The sequence below is a fragment of the Glycine max genome, chromosome 5 (assembly GCF_000004515.6).
Source record: "Glycine max cultivar Williams 82 chromosome 5, Glycine_max_v4.0, whole genome shotgun sequence".
In the NCBI taxonomy this organism is placed as follows: Eukaryota; Viridiplantae; Streptophyta; class Magnoliopsida; order Fabales; family Fabaceae; genus Glycine; species Glycine max.
The window spans coordinates 31375077-31392775 of record NC_038241.2 but is presented as its reverse complement, the minus strand read 5'-3'; the positions used below and the strand labels follow the sequence as shown (position 1 = coordinate 31392775).

At 36.9% G+C, this 17699-nt stretch overlaps 1 protein-coding gene across 1 annotated transcript; it reads right to left on the bottom strand.

Annotated features, from left to right (window-relative positions):
* Nucleotides 1-16838: 16838 nt before the first annotated feature.
* Nucleotides 16839-17486, bottom strand: LOC106798860 (uncharacterized). The gene has a single exon (XM_041015289.1). It carries the CDS (start codon nucleotides 17484-17486, stop codon nucleotides 16839-16841), a length of 648 nt encoding a protein of 215 aa, XP_040871223.1.
* Nucleotides 17487-17699: the final 213 nt, after the last annotated feature.

Genomic DNA, 17699 nt, shown 5'->3' with positions numbered 1-17699 from the left:
GAGAGCGAGAATGTTGTAGCTGATTCTTTTAAAGTCTTTTTAGTTGATTTTTTCATTTTGGAATTGCCACAGTTAATTTTATTCCAACTTTTAGAGAGAAACATGTGAAAATTTCTTTTAGGATGATATGTTAGGTACATACCCTTATATGCATTATTTTATATTTATACATTGTTACTGTTTTTATATATAAGTTTAAATGTTGAATATTTGTATCTTAAATTTTCATTTTTTTGTCAACTATAATCAATGACTAAATTTTTATTTAAAGGATTAATCTCTTTTAATATGTATTTTTCTATCAGTAAGAGCCAATAATCAAATTTATACCTATATTTAAGGAACAAAGATTATCTATTAATTAATCATATCACACCATATTAATTATTTATATATTAATTTTATTACTTTGTATTAAGGTAAAATGGTGTATATATAGTTGAAGTTTGTAAGACATTTATTCTCTCTTTTGGGTTATCATCACACTTCATGCTGATATCATCTATGAGCATTATACACGTGGCACAAGAGTATGGTTTAGGTATTGGGAGAATTGAATTGGGGTGTGACCGACCTGTTGGAGTATACCTATATTTGCTTCACAATTATTAGCAATTATCATAGGATTTTTAGATTTAAATACAAGGTCTTTTTGTTTGCTTTCTACCCATATGCTTTTGCCTTGCTTTGTAATCAATGGATTAGTAGTAGGAGTAGCACAGTGGGAACTGCACATACATTCCACATGAAACAAAGCAATCAAGTGAATCAGCTATTTATTTTTTTGAAGGGGCCACGAGTTTAACTGATTTGCTTGAGTCATTGGTGGGGCCAAAGAAGCCCCCACATTATTTATATAATTAATCAATTATTAAATCTTGCATAAGAAAGAAACAAACATATAAAACTCTACTAACGAACGACTTTGCTTATAACTTTTCCAACCATAAATTACATTTTGCAGCTCTATTATTATATATTTTCTTCTGATTTAGGAGGTCAGCAATTATAATTTTTCCATTAAAGTAGACAACATTATTCTGTTTCTGATGGCTAATCTTAAATTTTGTAGTACCATTTGAGTCCAATTATAACCATGTCGAGATATAAAATGTTTGAAAGTTACTATTTGCAGTGCAGGGTGTTACAGTGTCTTTTTTTATGTCATTATCTCCCTTTAAGGTGGTACCAACTTCCGAGAGACTACAACCAAACTATAGGCATCAACAACATAAAACATCAAGTTTTAGTTTCAAAATCTTGGTACCATATCATGTTAATTTAAATTCCCAAGGCTTTGTACTAGGTTCGAAAGTTACTTGCACCAATTTTAGGTGTAATCTATGATACCCTTCCAAGAAAAAGAAAAAGAGAGGGAGATCCGAGTATTTTGTAAGCGGATGTAGAAGCACTACCATCTTGTATTAATTTTTTGTGCCTTAAAAAAAAATAAAAATTTAAGCCTTTAAAAAAAATCTTGTATTTTTTGTACCTTACTATCTATAGTTCTATACCCCATTTCTGGGCTCTGGTGGACCAAGAGTTGAGAAAACAACCTTGCATTTGTAAGGCATATTTTATCCATAAGGCCCAGTTAGCAACATTTCCAAGTGTATGAACTTAGTTTTTCATCCCCGTTCCACATGGTCATTGACTTTGGTACTTACCCTAGTCATCAGATTGGTTGTCGGTGCTTATTCCACAAAGAAATTTCTCATGCATGTTGAAAATATGACTAAATATTTAGTTTAGTTAAAAGATAAAAATCATATTCTTATTTGAAGTTGTCATCATTTTTTTGTTAAGATTGAAATGTTAATATTAGAATTTTATGCTACACTTTTCCTACTTATAGAGCTTAGGAATACAAATTTAACAAACTCATTTGCTTAATATATCTATAAAATGATTTTTTTTTTTCTTAAAAAAAATCCCAAAAATACACGCCATTTGTGTTTTCTTATTTCTGAACTTATCCATCTATGATAACTTCAGAAATAGTGATACTAGTGAAAGAGTTTTAACTTACAAAATGTTGCAATTCTATTTTATACTTCTGCAAGTGTTAGCATATTAACACACTTTTCTAATATACTTCATTATTTGTTGAAATTTACCAGGATTCATAAAGTCATGTATATGGCTCATTAAAATAAAGAGTTAGACTCAAGTGATTTCATAAAATCTAATAATTTTTAGTCAATAACAAGTACTTGTGTTTGAAAGTATTTTGTTAGTATTTCTCAACATTCCATATATTGGTGGAACATATTTCCAAATCAAACGGCACTGACACATAGTTGTGACATTTTGTGACTTAAAAGTTGTGACTATAGCATATAGAGTGGTTCTATGGTGGGGTTTTCATGAGAAAGAAGGCTAGTAGATTGTAACAAGGACAAGGACTAGAAAGCGTATAGCATCCCTCTGTTCCTGCTAACCTTTACTAGGAAAACATCAATCCTTATATGAGAAAGACACACACACACATCAAAATGGATAATTGCTGGAGCATTCACAAGTTACAGTCAGACTCATAATGCAAAAATTTCGGTACATTTCCATTTCATTGCCACATTCTGAAGTAATTAGTCACTTTTTAGATGATCGAGACATCCAAAAAAAAATTCCCAATTATACTAATACTTTCCTCTTTTCTTTTTAATTACCTGTTATATAATACACGTTCAAGCTCAATTAGCAAGAGTGGAAGTATGCTAAAAGAGCATTATCATGCTCCAAATGGAATATTGAGCACGCAAGTTTTGCTGACTAAGATGATGGTGTTACGGTAATTGAGTGGTGGGTCTGAGTTAGGCATGTTTGGCTCTCATACTATCTTATTCCTTTATGCTTTTCTTATTATTGGCCGACATCAAAAGGGTAGGGAGAAAAATTAAATACAATTATTTATACACACCAATATTTTACTGTGTCCAGTAGTAGTTGCTACATTGAGTAATCAGTTGTGAAGTACTGCACTATCACCGGACAAGGAAACAGCACAAGAGTCTTTTTCTCATAGATTTTTTTCACCTTTTCAACAGCAAAACAGTTTAACATTTGAGATATGTAATGGAGGACTGAAAGTCTTGAAATTTTCAACTCCTTTAGTATTAATCAGAAGGATACAATACCATTTTAGTTTCTGAAAGTGTAAAGGTTATCATGTTAGTCATTGAAAGTACAAAAATTCAAAATAAGTCCCTTAAATTTCAAATTAGAAACTTAATTACTTACTGTCACTTTAGTTCAACATGTGTTAATATTATCATGACTTTTTGAATTTTGGACTAAAGTGATTGACAGATAGCACCTTCAGGAACTTCTTTTTAATGTCTTTACTTTCAGGATCTAACCTGACAGTGCTATATACTTTCTTGGATTCAAATGGTGTTTGACCCAAACCAGAAGCACCCATTTAAAAAAATAACAACTGACTCAGTGTTCTATATGTAAAAGATCACTGGATGTGTCAAATTTTCTGTATGAAACACAGCCTTTGGTTCCCTCCCATCATTTCACACCCTAATAGGGTGGTATTGAAGCATAGCTCTAAAGCAACACTAATAGGCTGCATGTGAACTAAAAATTATTTTGTTGTTAATAGTCAATGTTGAAGTGTCAACATATAATGGTTTTGGGGATCTGACTGAGAAAGAAGGAACGTGTAAAGTGGAGAATAATTCACTCAAGAATTCATTCAAATCCACTTCGACATTAATCAGCAATAACAACCAATAACAATAAGCAATAATATATTGTACAATGTGTTTTTGGTGTTTTTATTGCTTGGATCACTACCAAGTTTGGACTCTGGCCGCTACATTTGTTGACAAAAGAAGCAATGCAAGCGTAATTTAAAATAGAAGTTAGCCCATCTTAATCATTCATCAAGCCGTGTCATGAAGACAAGACCATTAATAGAACATGCTGATAGCCAAGAACAAAAAATAACATAGGCATGCTCTTAGGGAAAAAAAATGGGGGAAGAAGATGTACATGTCTAATCAACATCTTGAGGTGTTAGTGTCATTGGTATTAGATTGAAAGCGATCCAAAGTGCTACACTTGTTTGATTGACACCATGATTGAATTCAGATCTCATACCTCCATCTAATGCTGAAATTTGGGCTGTGGATTTTGACCCACTTGACATGTTTTGACTCAAAAATACTCTAGCAGTGATAGCTACGCAACCATTATTACACCACAGGGATGTAATAGCTCCAATAACATCGGATTAAAATTTGAGTTCAAGCAGTATGCACAATCAGTGTAATTTTTTTTTTAACCTAAGATAATTATCTTTAAAATCAACAAATCTATCCTATATAATGATTTATAATTAAATGACAGTGTAATCAATGCATATTAGATTTTATCTTAAATTTTGAAATTTGAGGGTAGTTTTGATGTTAAAGTGTTTTTATTGTGTAACAAAAATAAAATAATTACAAGTGGCACATAAAAGACAGAAACTGGTATTAATATTAACATTACTTAGGAGGAAAAAAAACTGTATTTGTCTTGCTACTTGCCTTAAAATTATCACCATAGTGACCAAGATGGTCTTTTAATTAGTGTCCATCGCTTCCTCCGCGTCTATGGTTGCTTGTTGTTTAATTTGTACCTTTGAAAGTTGAAACAACTGATCTGTTACAGGTTCAAAAATAGGAAATTAAAGACTATTATCCACCACAGATTTTGAAGGAGGCAAAGGAACAAAAGAGGTTGATTGATATGACATGGAAAAAAACTAAAAAGGTATGCCATGCGTTTTCCTTGTGGAGAGCATGTACCAATTTGAGAATGAATAAAAACTGCTCTGCCAAATGCCAATATCAATAATCCAGCAGAAAATTTTCCACTGTGTTGTCTTGAATTCTCAAATATATTGGTTGTTATGTAGATAATGAAATTCACATGTTAAATAAATTCCAATGGTTCCCCTTTTTCGTCATTAATATTATAATATTATAATTAGGTTGTTCAAAATAGGGCTAAAAGTTGTTAGCAATGAAAACATCGTCAATGATTCAGTTTCAACATTTATACCGAAACAGCTCCACTTTGTTTTAGTTTTGTACAAATCATTGTAATAGGAGCGTTTGATTACTTATTTTTGCATCAGTGTTAGTAATTATTTACATTAGATTCTTTGATTTTTTTTTATAAACAAAATTATGAAATTTATTAATTTAATTATTTTTTTACCAATAAAATATCATTTTTTTATATCTAAGCTTACATTTTTTTAATATTCTAATTTTTAGTTTGAATTCTTTTATAATTTGAGTTTTAGTTTGTTTCTTATTTTATTAATAAAGCAATATACTTTAAGCACTTCTAAAAAAATACTCTAACTATGTACACTATCATAGGTTAATTACAATGAGTTAAAAATTCATTTACCATAGATATATGAATGTAAACACATAAAAAAAAAACTAACAATCAAGAGAATGACACGTTTTAATTACATGATACATTTTAATTTAGATGTAGAAAACGAGACATGAATCGAAATATAATTTCAATTCATTTATGAAAACAATAATAAAATTAAAAACTATTGAACCACGATGGATATTTTAAAATTTAAGGCCCTTCCCAATCGTGAGTCCTAGGCCATCGTCTCTCCACCTATACCTGGGATTGACTCGAGAACGAACTCAAACTTATGTTTTCTTAGGGGGTGGATGGTGAAATGAAAAATTTTAATTTCCCAAAAATCTTTAGCCAGGAATGTTTATTTTTAAAAAATAACATTTAAAAAAAAATGCTTCTAGGAATTTTTTTTTACTATGTATCTCATGAAAACATTTTCATGAAAGGTGAAAATTTAATTTTTCTAAGTTAAGAAACAAATTTTATTATGATAAAAATATGACGTTACTTTTTTATTTTCCAGAAAACTTATATGAAAATATTTATAATCAATAAAAAAATTTAATCATTTCTATGAATTATGATCCTGTTTACGCTGAAATTTGGTAAACAATCGCTAGTCTAAGTTAATTGCTTGCGAGATCAACTAGTGAATCTCAGGAGCATGCCATTTGTGTGTTTACATTAGATGTAAAGCCTTTAATGTTCATCGTTGCAACAAACATTCATTGGTTTGAAATTTGTAGAAAGTAAAGTTCTTTGAAAGAAACGAAATGCTGGAAGTAAATTGACAAGAGAAAAGTAAATTGCAGAATTTAAAGGATCAGCGAGTTCATTCGATCGAATGAACCATTTGAAAGACAGGAATTATAAAGTGAAACGTAAATTGCATTGCACTTGAAATGTAAAGTTTACAGAAACTTAAAATGGTTCACAATCATACATTCTCCTTGCGTACTCGTTTCTCTCTGCGCTGGGTACTTTGAGTGTATAAGGATTTGTAGAAATGATTTGCGACCTCGAAATCTGACTAAAAAACTGCTATATATAGACATTCGAAAATAAACTGCCCTAACGGTCGAAACACTATCCTAATGCCAAGTGTCCTGCTACGTACACCTTGCATGCACATAACTGCTCCTTAGAACGGTTATCCATATCGCTCGAAGTCGAACTAATTTTGTGAAGTTTTGTCAGAAATTGCGCTAAGTCCAGAAATCTTGTTGCCTTGACTTCGATTCGACCATACGCCAGCTCGATTCGCCCAATGGTTCGAAGCCCTCTTTCTTGTCTTAGCCTTGTATTTTGTAAATACTTCCTTGAACCTGTGAATCCTTTTCAATAGACTCTTCTTTCTTTTCGATTCAACAGAATCTGACAAGATTCTTGCTCTTTAATACGCTTCAAAATTCAAGACGACATCTAATGCGTATTTAGAGCATATTTTTAGTTCATCAAAAATATGGGCTAACAAATTGCCCCCAAAAAATGTCTGCTTCGATTCGAGATCGAAGGAAGATGAGAAGTTGACATTTTTTCTCTTCTTCTACCAGTTTTCCTGAAATGGCGTCATGATTGCACGTTTACTGTGTAATCGTCGCCTCGATCTCCCACTACCCATCATTAATTCCACTTTTCTAGGCAGAGTGGGACACGTGTCACGCTGGGAAGTCGGAAGGGAAATCTGATTTGATTGATTTTTGACAATTGATTATTATTATATTGTTTTTTCCTTTTTAAAGTGAAACTCCATAAATAGCGCCAAAAACTCCAGAAAAACCCCTTCAGCTTCTTTGCTTCCAAAACCCTTCTTCTTCTAATTCGTATCTACTACCTCCGGCGAAACCTTCTTATTTTCAGATATTCATATCAACTTGTTACTCCTTTCATCATCAACCTCACCGTATCTCTGAACTTTGCCACTGTTCTCCGTGAATCCAAGCTTTTACTCACTGATTCTACCAGTTACCAAACCCTTCGCAAGAATCATCCCTTTTCAGATTTCTTACGATGTCGCAAGGACAAGCAGTTCCGTTTGCTGGGAAGTGGCAACACTTTACAGTCAGGAATGATGGAGAAAAGGTGGTCCCAGAACCACATGGCGACGCAGAACAGACAGAAACCTGGGAATTAGAAGTGATGATCCCTTTTGCAGTGGAAAGAACAGTTTACGCTTTTGGTGGACCCCTGCCAGACAAAGCATCACTTTCGAGTAAAATGAATAAGGTGTTTCCCTGCTACCAAACTTGCGAACCTAGGATTTTTGATAGTGAGCCTTACAACTTTAATTGTTTAAGCAAACCCAACAAACTCTTTCGATCCGCCCCGTCAATAGCCCATAGGGATTACCTGCCTTGGCTTGATCGAGTCGAACAAGCGTATGAGGACTTCTGGAAGACATATGGCATCTTTGATTTGATACAATTCTCTCGATCTGGTCCTGAATATCGACCAGAAATGCTGATAGCAGCTATGCACTTCTTCGAATCTTCTACCAACACCTTTCAGTTTAAGTGTGGGATGATGACCCCCACTCTCTTAGATGTGGCCGCCCTTACAGGCCTTAGGCCTAGCGGAGAAACTTACGACCCTACTAATTCTAGTGATAATATCAAACTAGTATATAAGGAGAACACCTTTTCCAAATATATAGCTGAACACAAAGGACCGGTCGAAGAGGAAGTCTCTGATGAAGAGCACGTAGCCTTCTTAACCCTGTGGCTATCTCACTATGTCTTCTGCACAAAATCCTTGCAAGTAGCCAAAAGATTTATTCCAATGGCATTACAAATTCATGAAGGTCAGAACTTTGGATTTGGACGCCTCTTGTTAGCAGTGCTATACGAATCGCTTGGTGAGGCATGCGATGATCTGAAGAAATCGAAGGATGGGTCTTCCTTCTTAGTGTCTGGGCCTATGTGGCTTCTCCAGTTGTGGCTTAATGCCACTTTTGAACAGGAAATGGGATTAATAATCCCACAAGATTATGCTGAAGAAGTTGCAAATCGCTCGATTGAAGGCCAGAGAGCACTTCGACTAACGCCCAAGACCTTGGATCCAAGCTCACAAAAACTGTTCCTAAAGTATATGAGGATTTTCCTGAGCTTTGACAAGTTTCTTCCCCAACATGCTCTATTCATTAGTCGAGAGGTTGGCCCGGCCTGGTTCACTGACTATTTCCCTACTGTCGATCCGGACAATGAAGAAGAGGTGAACGAAATACGGTCATTTTACTTGAATCCACAGATCTTGTCTTGTCGTACAGGTGTTCAATCGAACTATTTAGGCCTGGTTGGATACCAGCCTAATTTGGTTTCAAGAAAATTTGGCCTCTCGCAAATTCGTCCTAAAAGCTTGTTCGAAGATCCTAAAGACGTCATAAGAGGGGCCAATCTTTCGGAAAAGACCTTCAAGAAGTTTTTGAAGATTTCTCTTGATGAAAACTATAACCTGCATCCTTTTGAGTTCAACCATTCCCACTTCTGCACCATGGGGTTTGTTACCTGGTGGGAAAAATATTATTCGACCCGTTCGGTTGGAGACACTACTACCATGATCTCCAGGCTTGAGAGTGGCTTTGCGCAACCAACGGTCGAGAATATTCGCTCAAGCCTTCAAGCTCGAGGTATTAACTTACTTTTGACTTTCTAAATTGATATGTATTTTTGTCTTTTCTAAAATTATTACTTTCAGGCAAAGCACCTATGACGAAGAGGAGTGCTGAAACGTCTCGAGCTGACATGAGACCCAAGAAACCCACTGGGGTGAAAATCCAAGAAGGGAAACAAGAAGAGAAGGTAACTCTTCCGAAATTATCTTTTAATCTTAACGTCTTGCCTCATATTTCTTTATTTTTCAGAGTCAAAAGAAAGATGATAGCACTGAGACTACCACGACTTCAAAACGCTCGAAGCATGCGGGCGTCGAATTAGACGAAGAAAAAGATGCAAGTTTTATTTCTAATGTCAATATTATAGCTTTCTTTCAAGTCTATATTCTGACATTTCTTTACCCTCGTAATGCAGGAAGAAGAGGAGAGACCTCTCATAAGAAAAAGAAAGTTACCTACGACTTCGACCAAGTCTGCTGACCAAACAGAGGCAGGCAATTCCCAGGCTCAAATGCCTAAGAAGAAAAAGAAAGTGAAGCAGGTCGAGCCTGAACCTTCTGTGGCTGTCGAGGGTGGTGAGCCAGCCAAGAAGAAAAAGAAAAAGACCAAGTCTTCAAAAGAACAAGGTGACAATCAACCTGTTGACGTCCAACCACCTTCGACCGATATTGACGGCACTGAGGTAGAAGCTGCTCCTTCTATTGGTGAAATGGGCAACCCTGTCGAGCAACCGAACTCACCACAAGAACAACCTACCGTCGAGGTATCATTCTTAATGTGATTTTAATCATGGCTTATACGAAACTATTTGTTAACCTTTTTCCATGACAATTCGAATCAGGTGCAACAAAATGTTTCTGCAGAAGAAATACCCTCATGTGCGCGAACATCTCCCGCTCCTGAGGCGGATGCAGTGAATGTTGAGGAATGGGGTGAAGGTCAAGGCATTGGATCCAGTAGTCCTCATGGTTGGGCAGAGGTCGATGACCCTCATGAGCCAAACCAGTCAGATAATACCATTCCTCATGAATCGAGTCAGAAAAGTTCATCCGAAGAAAACTTTTTCAATGAAGACGCCATAAAAGAGGCTGAAGCTGGAGGCTCAGACATTTACCCGGTGTCCTCAACATCTAAACTTTCCGCTAGCATAGGGATCGCAGAAGATACATTCATTCAAATGCAAAATGAAGACCCTGCTGCAGCCCTTCGACTCCTGCTGAACACAAGTCAAGCCAACACCTCAAGTGACAAGATTCCTGGTGCTTCGTCCTCATCTGATGCTGAAATAAACTCTTCAGTACGCCAAGATTCTATGCTCTTGAAGTTATCAACGGAATACGCACGGAAAGATGTGCTTAAATCCATTGAAGAGAACCCCTCTGCTGCCTTTGGGCACCTGAACTTTTTGAAGAAATTGCACAACCCCCTTACCTCTGATGAGACTCTAGGCAAAGTTATCCAAATCGAGGCCATCATTGACCAATTTGCAAGTACTGTGCAGAAAAAACGCGAAAATGACACAAGACTAGATGCCCAGAAACAGGCACATATCCTTCTGCTCGAGAAAGCCCGAGCTGCTCAACATGAAGTCGAACGTCTCACCAAAGAAGCGAAAGAAAGGTCTTCTGAGATCAAAGACTGTGATGATAACATCTCCTCCTGGGAAGCAACTATTACGGATCTGCTGTTTCATGTCGATGATCTAAGGCAGAAAATTGTGACAGAGCAGGCCAAACGCAAGGAACTCCAGGAGAAGGCCGCTAACTCGATCCAGAAACTGGTTGATGAAAAAGGGAGGGAAGGCCTGAAGGCCTTTAGCGCATCTCAGGCTGTAGCAGATGAGGCAAAGGTTATGGAGAGTGCCGACCAGGTCTTAACTAAAGAGATGGCCTCCTTGAAAAAGCTGTATGGGGATTTGGTCAAGAATTTGTAGAACTTGTGATTTCTTTATTTCGAATTCTGTATTTCGATTCTACTTTTTGATGTAATATTGACAAATGCCCTTTTGTGGCAATTTACTGTTATCGCCATTTTTATGTTTCCAGTATTTCTCTTATTCTATGCTTATTTTAACTTCGAGCAGTGTTGGTTTATATTTTTTCAAATACTTACCATTTATACTCAAAGTATGTTTCTGAGGGGTTAGCTCCTCCAACTCATAAGCACCATTCGAATAGATCTGAATTATTTTAAACGGTCCTTCCCAATTTGGGGACCATTTGCCCAAAGCTCGATCCTTACTATCCATGGGCAGGATAACCTTCCAAACTAAGTCTCCAATATTAAAAGTTTTTGACTTCACTTTCTTATTATAAGCCTTAGCAACTCTTTCTTTTTGTTTAGTCAAAACTTCTAATGCTCTTAATCTCTCCTCATCTAAATCAACCAATTCATCTGACATCATTTTCCAATAATGGTCGATTGGAATGTCCATTTGTTTTTGTACCCTGGCTGATTGCAAATGTATTTCGACCGGAAGTACAACATCATGCCCATAAGTCAGTCGAAATGGGGTAGTATTAGTTGATTCCTTAGGAGAATTTCTACATGCCCATAGAACTTGATCTAACGTTTTATTCCAATTTCTTGGCTTTTGGGCAATGTGTTTTTTAATCAAGTTAATTACAATCTTATTGGCTGCTTCGACCTGACCATTTGCTTGCGCGTAATATGGTGTTGAGGTTAATAATCGAAAGCCAGTTTCTTTGGCAAATTCTTGCATTTTTCGTCCAGTAAAAACTGAACCTTGATCAGTGGTAATTGTTTCGGGAATACCATACCTATAAATAATATGATTTTGAATGAAACTAATTACTGCTTCCTGATCAACATTTGGCAAAGGGACTGCTTCGATCCATTTTGTAAAGTAATCGACACCAACTATGATATAACGCTGGTTCTTAGAAGAAGCAGGCTTGATTTCACCAATTAGGTCCAAAGCCCATCCTCTGAAAGGCCAAGGTTTGATTATGGAGTGTAACTCACTAGCAGGTACATGCTGTATCCCTGCATGCCTTTGGCATTCCTGACAGCCTTTAGCAAATTCTATGCAGTCTTTTAACATCGAAGGCCAATACAAACCTTGTCGAAATAAAAGCCATTTCATTTTATGGCCTGCTTGATGTGATCCACAGGCCCCACTGTGAACATGGGAAACTGCCAAGTATGCTTCTGATTCACTTAGACATTTTAGCAACACTCCTTCTGCAGTTTTTTTAAACAAATCATTTCCCACAACCACGTAATTTAAAGCCCTATATTTGACCTTTCGAGCCACATTGCCTATTGGATTTTCCAAATATTCAACAATGGACTTTCTCCAATCATTATCTAACATATTGTCAATGGCCATAATTTGAATTTTTTCCTGGAGATCATCCATGCTTTCATCTTCATTATTTTTTGGTGTACTTGCCCCCACAAGTTTTGGCATTGGCAATTTAGTGCTTAATGGCTCTGGTAACACCAGTTTATCTTTTATTTCGATCAACTGAGTTAACTTTTCCTTCGACATTTTGTACCCTGAAGCTATTTGGGCTAAATCATTTGCTTCTTGGTTTTCTTGTCGAGGTATATGCTCAATGTTAATGAAATCGAAATGATTCAGAAGAGAACTTGCCATAACAAAATATTTTGCTAAGTGTTCATTAACACATTTGTATTCTTGTGTTAATTGCCTCAACACTAATTCTGAATCACCCCTTATATTAACATTTCTTGCCCCCAAGCTAATTAAAATTTCAAGGCCTGCAATTAGAGCCTCATACTCAGCCTCATTATTAGAACAAAGCCCTTTGATTTTATATTTGAATTTAGTTGGAACTTTATTGGGGGATATTATTAAAACTCCAATTCCAGTTCCGTGTTTGTGTTTCGAACCATCGAAATACAAAATCCAAGGCTCTGTATCGACATAGTCTTGCGGCATTTCGATCACTGAGTGATCTACAATAAAATCTGCCACAATTTGACCCTTAACAGATTTCAAAGGCTTGTACGTTAAAGAATATTCTGTTAATGCTAAAGCCCATTTTCCAATTCTATTGTGTAAAATAGGTTTTGACAACATGTGCTTAATAATATCATAATGAGAATACACATAAACATCAACAGGCTTTATATATTGCTTAAGTTTTGCACAAGAGAAATACAAACAAAGACAAAGTTTTTCTATGGCAGTATATCTAGTTTCTGCATCATTTAGTACACGACTGAGATAATAAATTGCATGCTCTACGCCATCATCATCTTCCTGAGCCAACATGCTACCAATGGTCTTGTCAGACGCAGCAATATACAACTTCATAGTCTTGTTTTGACTAGGAGGCATTAACACAGGAGGCTTGATCAGATACTCTTTAATTTCATCGAAAGCCTTTTGATGCTCTTCATCCCATTTGAATGGTTCATCTTTCTTGAGTCGAAGTAATGGCGAAAAAGTTTGAGCTTTGCCACTTAGATTCGAGATGAATCGCCTCAAGAAGTTAATTTTTCCTAGCAAAGACTGAAGCTGTTTTTTGGTCGAAGGAGGCTTCGTCTCAAGAATAGCCTTTGTCTTGTTTTGATTTATCTCAATGCCTTTTTTATGCACCACAAAACCAAGGAAATCCTCCTGCACGCACACAAAAAGCACATTTTAATGGATTCATTTTTAATCCATGTTTCCTCATTCGTTCGAAAGATTGCCTAAGTAATCCAAATGGCTATCTTCTGAGGAGGATTTGATGATTATATCATCAATATAAATTGCATAAATGTGTCAATAAAATCATGAAACATGGAATTCATGGCCCTTTGATAAGTGGCCCCAGCATTTTTCAACCCAAAGGGCATAACCACCCATTCATAAGTGCCTAAAGCACCAGGGCATCGAAATGCTGTTTTTGACACATCATTTCAGCAATAAATATTTGGTTATAACCAGAATAACCATCTAACATGCTTAAAAATTCGAAACCAGCTGCTGAATCTACCAACATTTCCGCTACTGGCATAGCATATTCATCTTTAGGTGTAGCATTATTTAAATCCCTAAAATCTATGCATACTCTAAGAGTTCCATTCTTTTTAATGACAGGGACTATATTTGCTAACCATTCGACATACCTGGCAGATCTGATGAATTTACACCTCAGCAGCCTTTCGATCTCTTCCTTAATCTTGGACATGATTTCTGGTGCGAATCTTCTTGGTAGTTGTTTTACTGGTCTTTTTCCCTCCTTAATAGGTAATTTCATTTCGACCATTTCTCTGCTTAACCCAGGCATTTCGTGGTAATCCCAAGCAAAACAGTCTTTAAATTCTCTAAGAAGAGGCACCAGCTTTTCTTTTAAACTTGAGGTGATATTGGCACTGATATAGGTTGGCCTTTTATCGAGCCATCTCCAATGTCGATCTCCTCCAAAGGATCTTGAGCCTGCATCTTTGGCACCTCACTTATGGGATTTTTCTCAAAACCCAGCGGCTCATCGTCATAAATGCAATCCAGTCTTCGATCCTTTGTTTCTTTTTTTCATGATCTTCGATCTTGGCTTCAACTGCCATATTTTGTTGAGATTCAGCCTCAAGGCCGTATTTAGTCTATTTTCGGCCATATAAGCCGTAATTCTGGCCCATGCAGTGGCCTCAGTCATATTAATCTTCATATATATTCCACCCAGTTGGTGGAATGACTCCATCTTCAGAGGGAACAACATTAATTTCCTCCCTCTCCCATATAAACCCATAGGTAGGATGGAGTTTGACAGAGTGGATAACATTGTCACTGATTCGACAACAGCCTCCTTGTCACCACAAGGTGCTATGTTAGCCAACTTTTTGTCAAAGGTTTGTGAGTAACATTATCGACCTCTGACTTATAGAAGCTTTGATCCGCCTCTATATTTTCAACAATCCCATCCTCCCTCCAGATAATGAGTTTCTGGTGAAGGGTAGATGGCACAGCCCCAACTCCATGAATCCATTCCCTTCCTAATAGCAAGTTAAAATTAGCCTTAGACTGTATCACCAGGAATAGAGTTGGTCGAACTATACTGCCTACAGCAACATCTACTTGAATGGCTCCCAAAGAATAGCCAGTTTTACCCTCATAATTCGAAAGCACAATGTTGTGGGCAGATAGATCAGTGTCATGTTTCCCGATCTTGTAGAGCATAGATCGAGGCATTAAGTTGACAGCCGCTCCTCCATCAATGAGCACTTTGTTGATTCCAACATTCTCAACTTTTGCCCTGATGAAAAGAGGTTTGAGATGACTTTTCATCTGAAAATCTGGCTTTTCGAAATAAGCTAATTGTTCTTCCACACAGCCATTGTTCATAACATAGTAACATACTGGCTTTGGGTCAGCCATATCAAAATGATCGAACTCACTTTCGATCTCAGTAACTTCAGATTGGACATCATATTCAGATGGCAAGATAGATACCACACAGATGACATCAAATCTGGTCAGAATCCAGTAGATCCTCATCCTCCATCTTATCTTCATCCACTGGAGGCAGGAGTCTCTCCTTTACTGGCCTCCTAGATACTTCTTTATACTGGCCCGTTTGCGGATTCTGTTGGGCCAATTTCTTCTGACGCTGGAACCTACGCCATTGGGTCCTCGTCATAGGATTCTTTCCTTTGTAATTGTTCCTATAAGAGTACCTATTAGCCTCCTGTGGGCCAATTTGCTTCGTTCCACTCGAACCACCTACTTCCATGCCCTTTGTTGAACCTTATGAGTCCCTGGTGCATCCATTTTTCGACCGGAACTGAACCAGGAGGAGCGAAAGTATTCCTTCGACCAGACTTCTGATTAGTATTCGACTGCACCATAACTCTTTTGCCTTTATCGAAACGTTGGTTCTGCTTGCCCCCTTGTTAACAACTTGGTATTTTTGAGGCCCTCAGTAGCCTCCTATCACATACTGCACTGCAGCGAGGGCAGAGCATCACAATCTTGTTTTCGAGTTTGCATCTGTTCAAGAAATCAATTAATCCTCCTCAGCCTGAGGATACACAACCTTCATTTGTTCGTTGTAATCCTCTTCAGATATGCCTGAACTTGCACCTGAGACAACTCCATTGTTTCGACCATCATTATTTCTTGGGGCTCTGCATAGAGAGTTTCAGCAGCTTTGGATGTTTCAGCATTTGCCTGGCAACCTTTGGTTTCTCACCAAATTTGAGCCTCCCTTCGTTGAGAGCCTTTTGAACCAAATCCCTGAAAAGAACACAACGTGAGGTTTTATGGCCAAGGAAATTATGAAATTTACAATAACCCCTTTTCTTCTGTTGTTCGATTGGGGGTACTTTCAAGCCCTTAGGAACAACAATTGGCCATCTGTGACTAATAAATCAAATATTTCATCACATTTAGTTATGTCAAATGTATAAGTTTTAGACACAAATTTATCATTTTTAGGTTCAACAGGGTTTTTTCCATTGGAAGGTCTAAGGAGTTTACAAACATAAGGAGGTCCAGGTTTTAATTCTGCTAAATCAACCTCATTGTCTTCGATATCTTCATAAATAATATCGAACTCCTGGTCACTGTCATTGGTTTCGACATATGCAACCTTTTCCTTCTTGTGGAACTTAGAATTTCTAGCCTTTTCAGCCTTCAATCGTTCGAGTTGTCGAACTCTATCAGCCAATTGAGCCATATCCCTTAAATACTGGGTATCTAATTTCTTTCTAATCGAATAGTCTAGGCCACCAGCAGCCATTTCGACTAATTCATGTTCAGGGACTTGGGTGAAACACCTTGCCTTTAAGAGTCTGAATCTGTTCAAATAATCATCAATTGATTCAGGTGCCTTACGTCGAACGCTGGCTAACTCTTTAAGGCTTATCTTAGACTGTCCCATATAGAATTGCTCATGGAAAATCCTTCCAATTGGTTCCAATTATGTATGGAATGAGGAGGAAGGGTTGTAAACCATGTGAAAGCATTTTTAGTTAAGGAATTAGGGAAATATTTCATTCTTAAATTTTCATTATTAGCCAAGTCCCCTGCCTCGACCAAATATCTAGCAACGTGTTCGACAGTGGACTCATTTGTCTCTCCTGCAAACTTAGTAAACTTAGGGATTTTCACACCCCTTGGTAATTCTGTCTGTAACACATATTCAGATAATGGAGACACAAAATTGGGCCTGTGTAAGCCCAAGTTCAAACCATTCTGTACTAGAATTGTTTCGACCATTTGGGCCAGGTTATTCTGCCTATCGAAACGGTTTTGTTGAACATTCCCTATTACTTCATCAGCATTTTGGTTTCTATTTACCAATACTATACCAGGGTTTGGTTCGACCTGTTGGGCTGGTGGCTCTATGCGTGCCACTGGTTGTGGTGCTTGAGCCATTTGCATCCCTGGGTTGTTAGGCATCTGTATCTCTTGGACAGGCGCCTGTATTTGGATCTGTCGAATTGGTGGTTGCTGTATGGGTGGTGCCCCAAAAAAGTCAGCAATTCGACTTATTTGATTTGTTAACATTTGGTAACTGTCATTTGTATTTTGAATTAAGGGGTTAATAACAGTTCCTATTTGTTGTGTTAACATGTTAACCATATCATGGTTACTTTCATCCATTTGTTGTCTGAGTGACAAAACGGATGTATTGGTTAAATTTTGAGGAATTACCCTACCTTGATTGCCCGCTACAGACCCTGATGGAGAGCACATATTAAGATTCTCTACATTTGGTTG

Bases quoted from the DNA above. Each gene is read 5' to 3' on its own strand.
- LOC106798860 (XM_041015289.1), bottom strand. From the start codon at position 17,486: ATGTTAACAAATCAAATAAGTCGAATTGCTGACTTTTTTGGGGCACCA.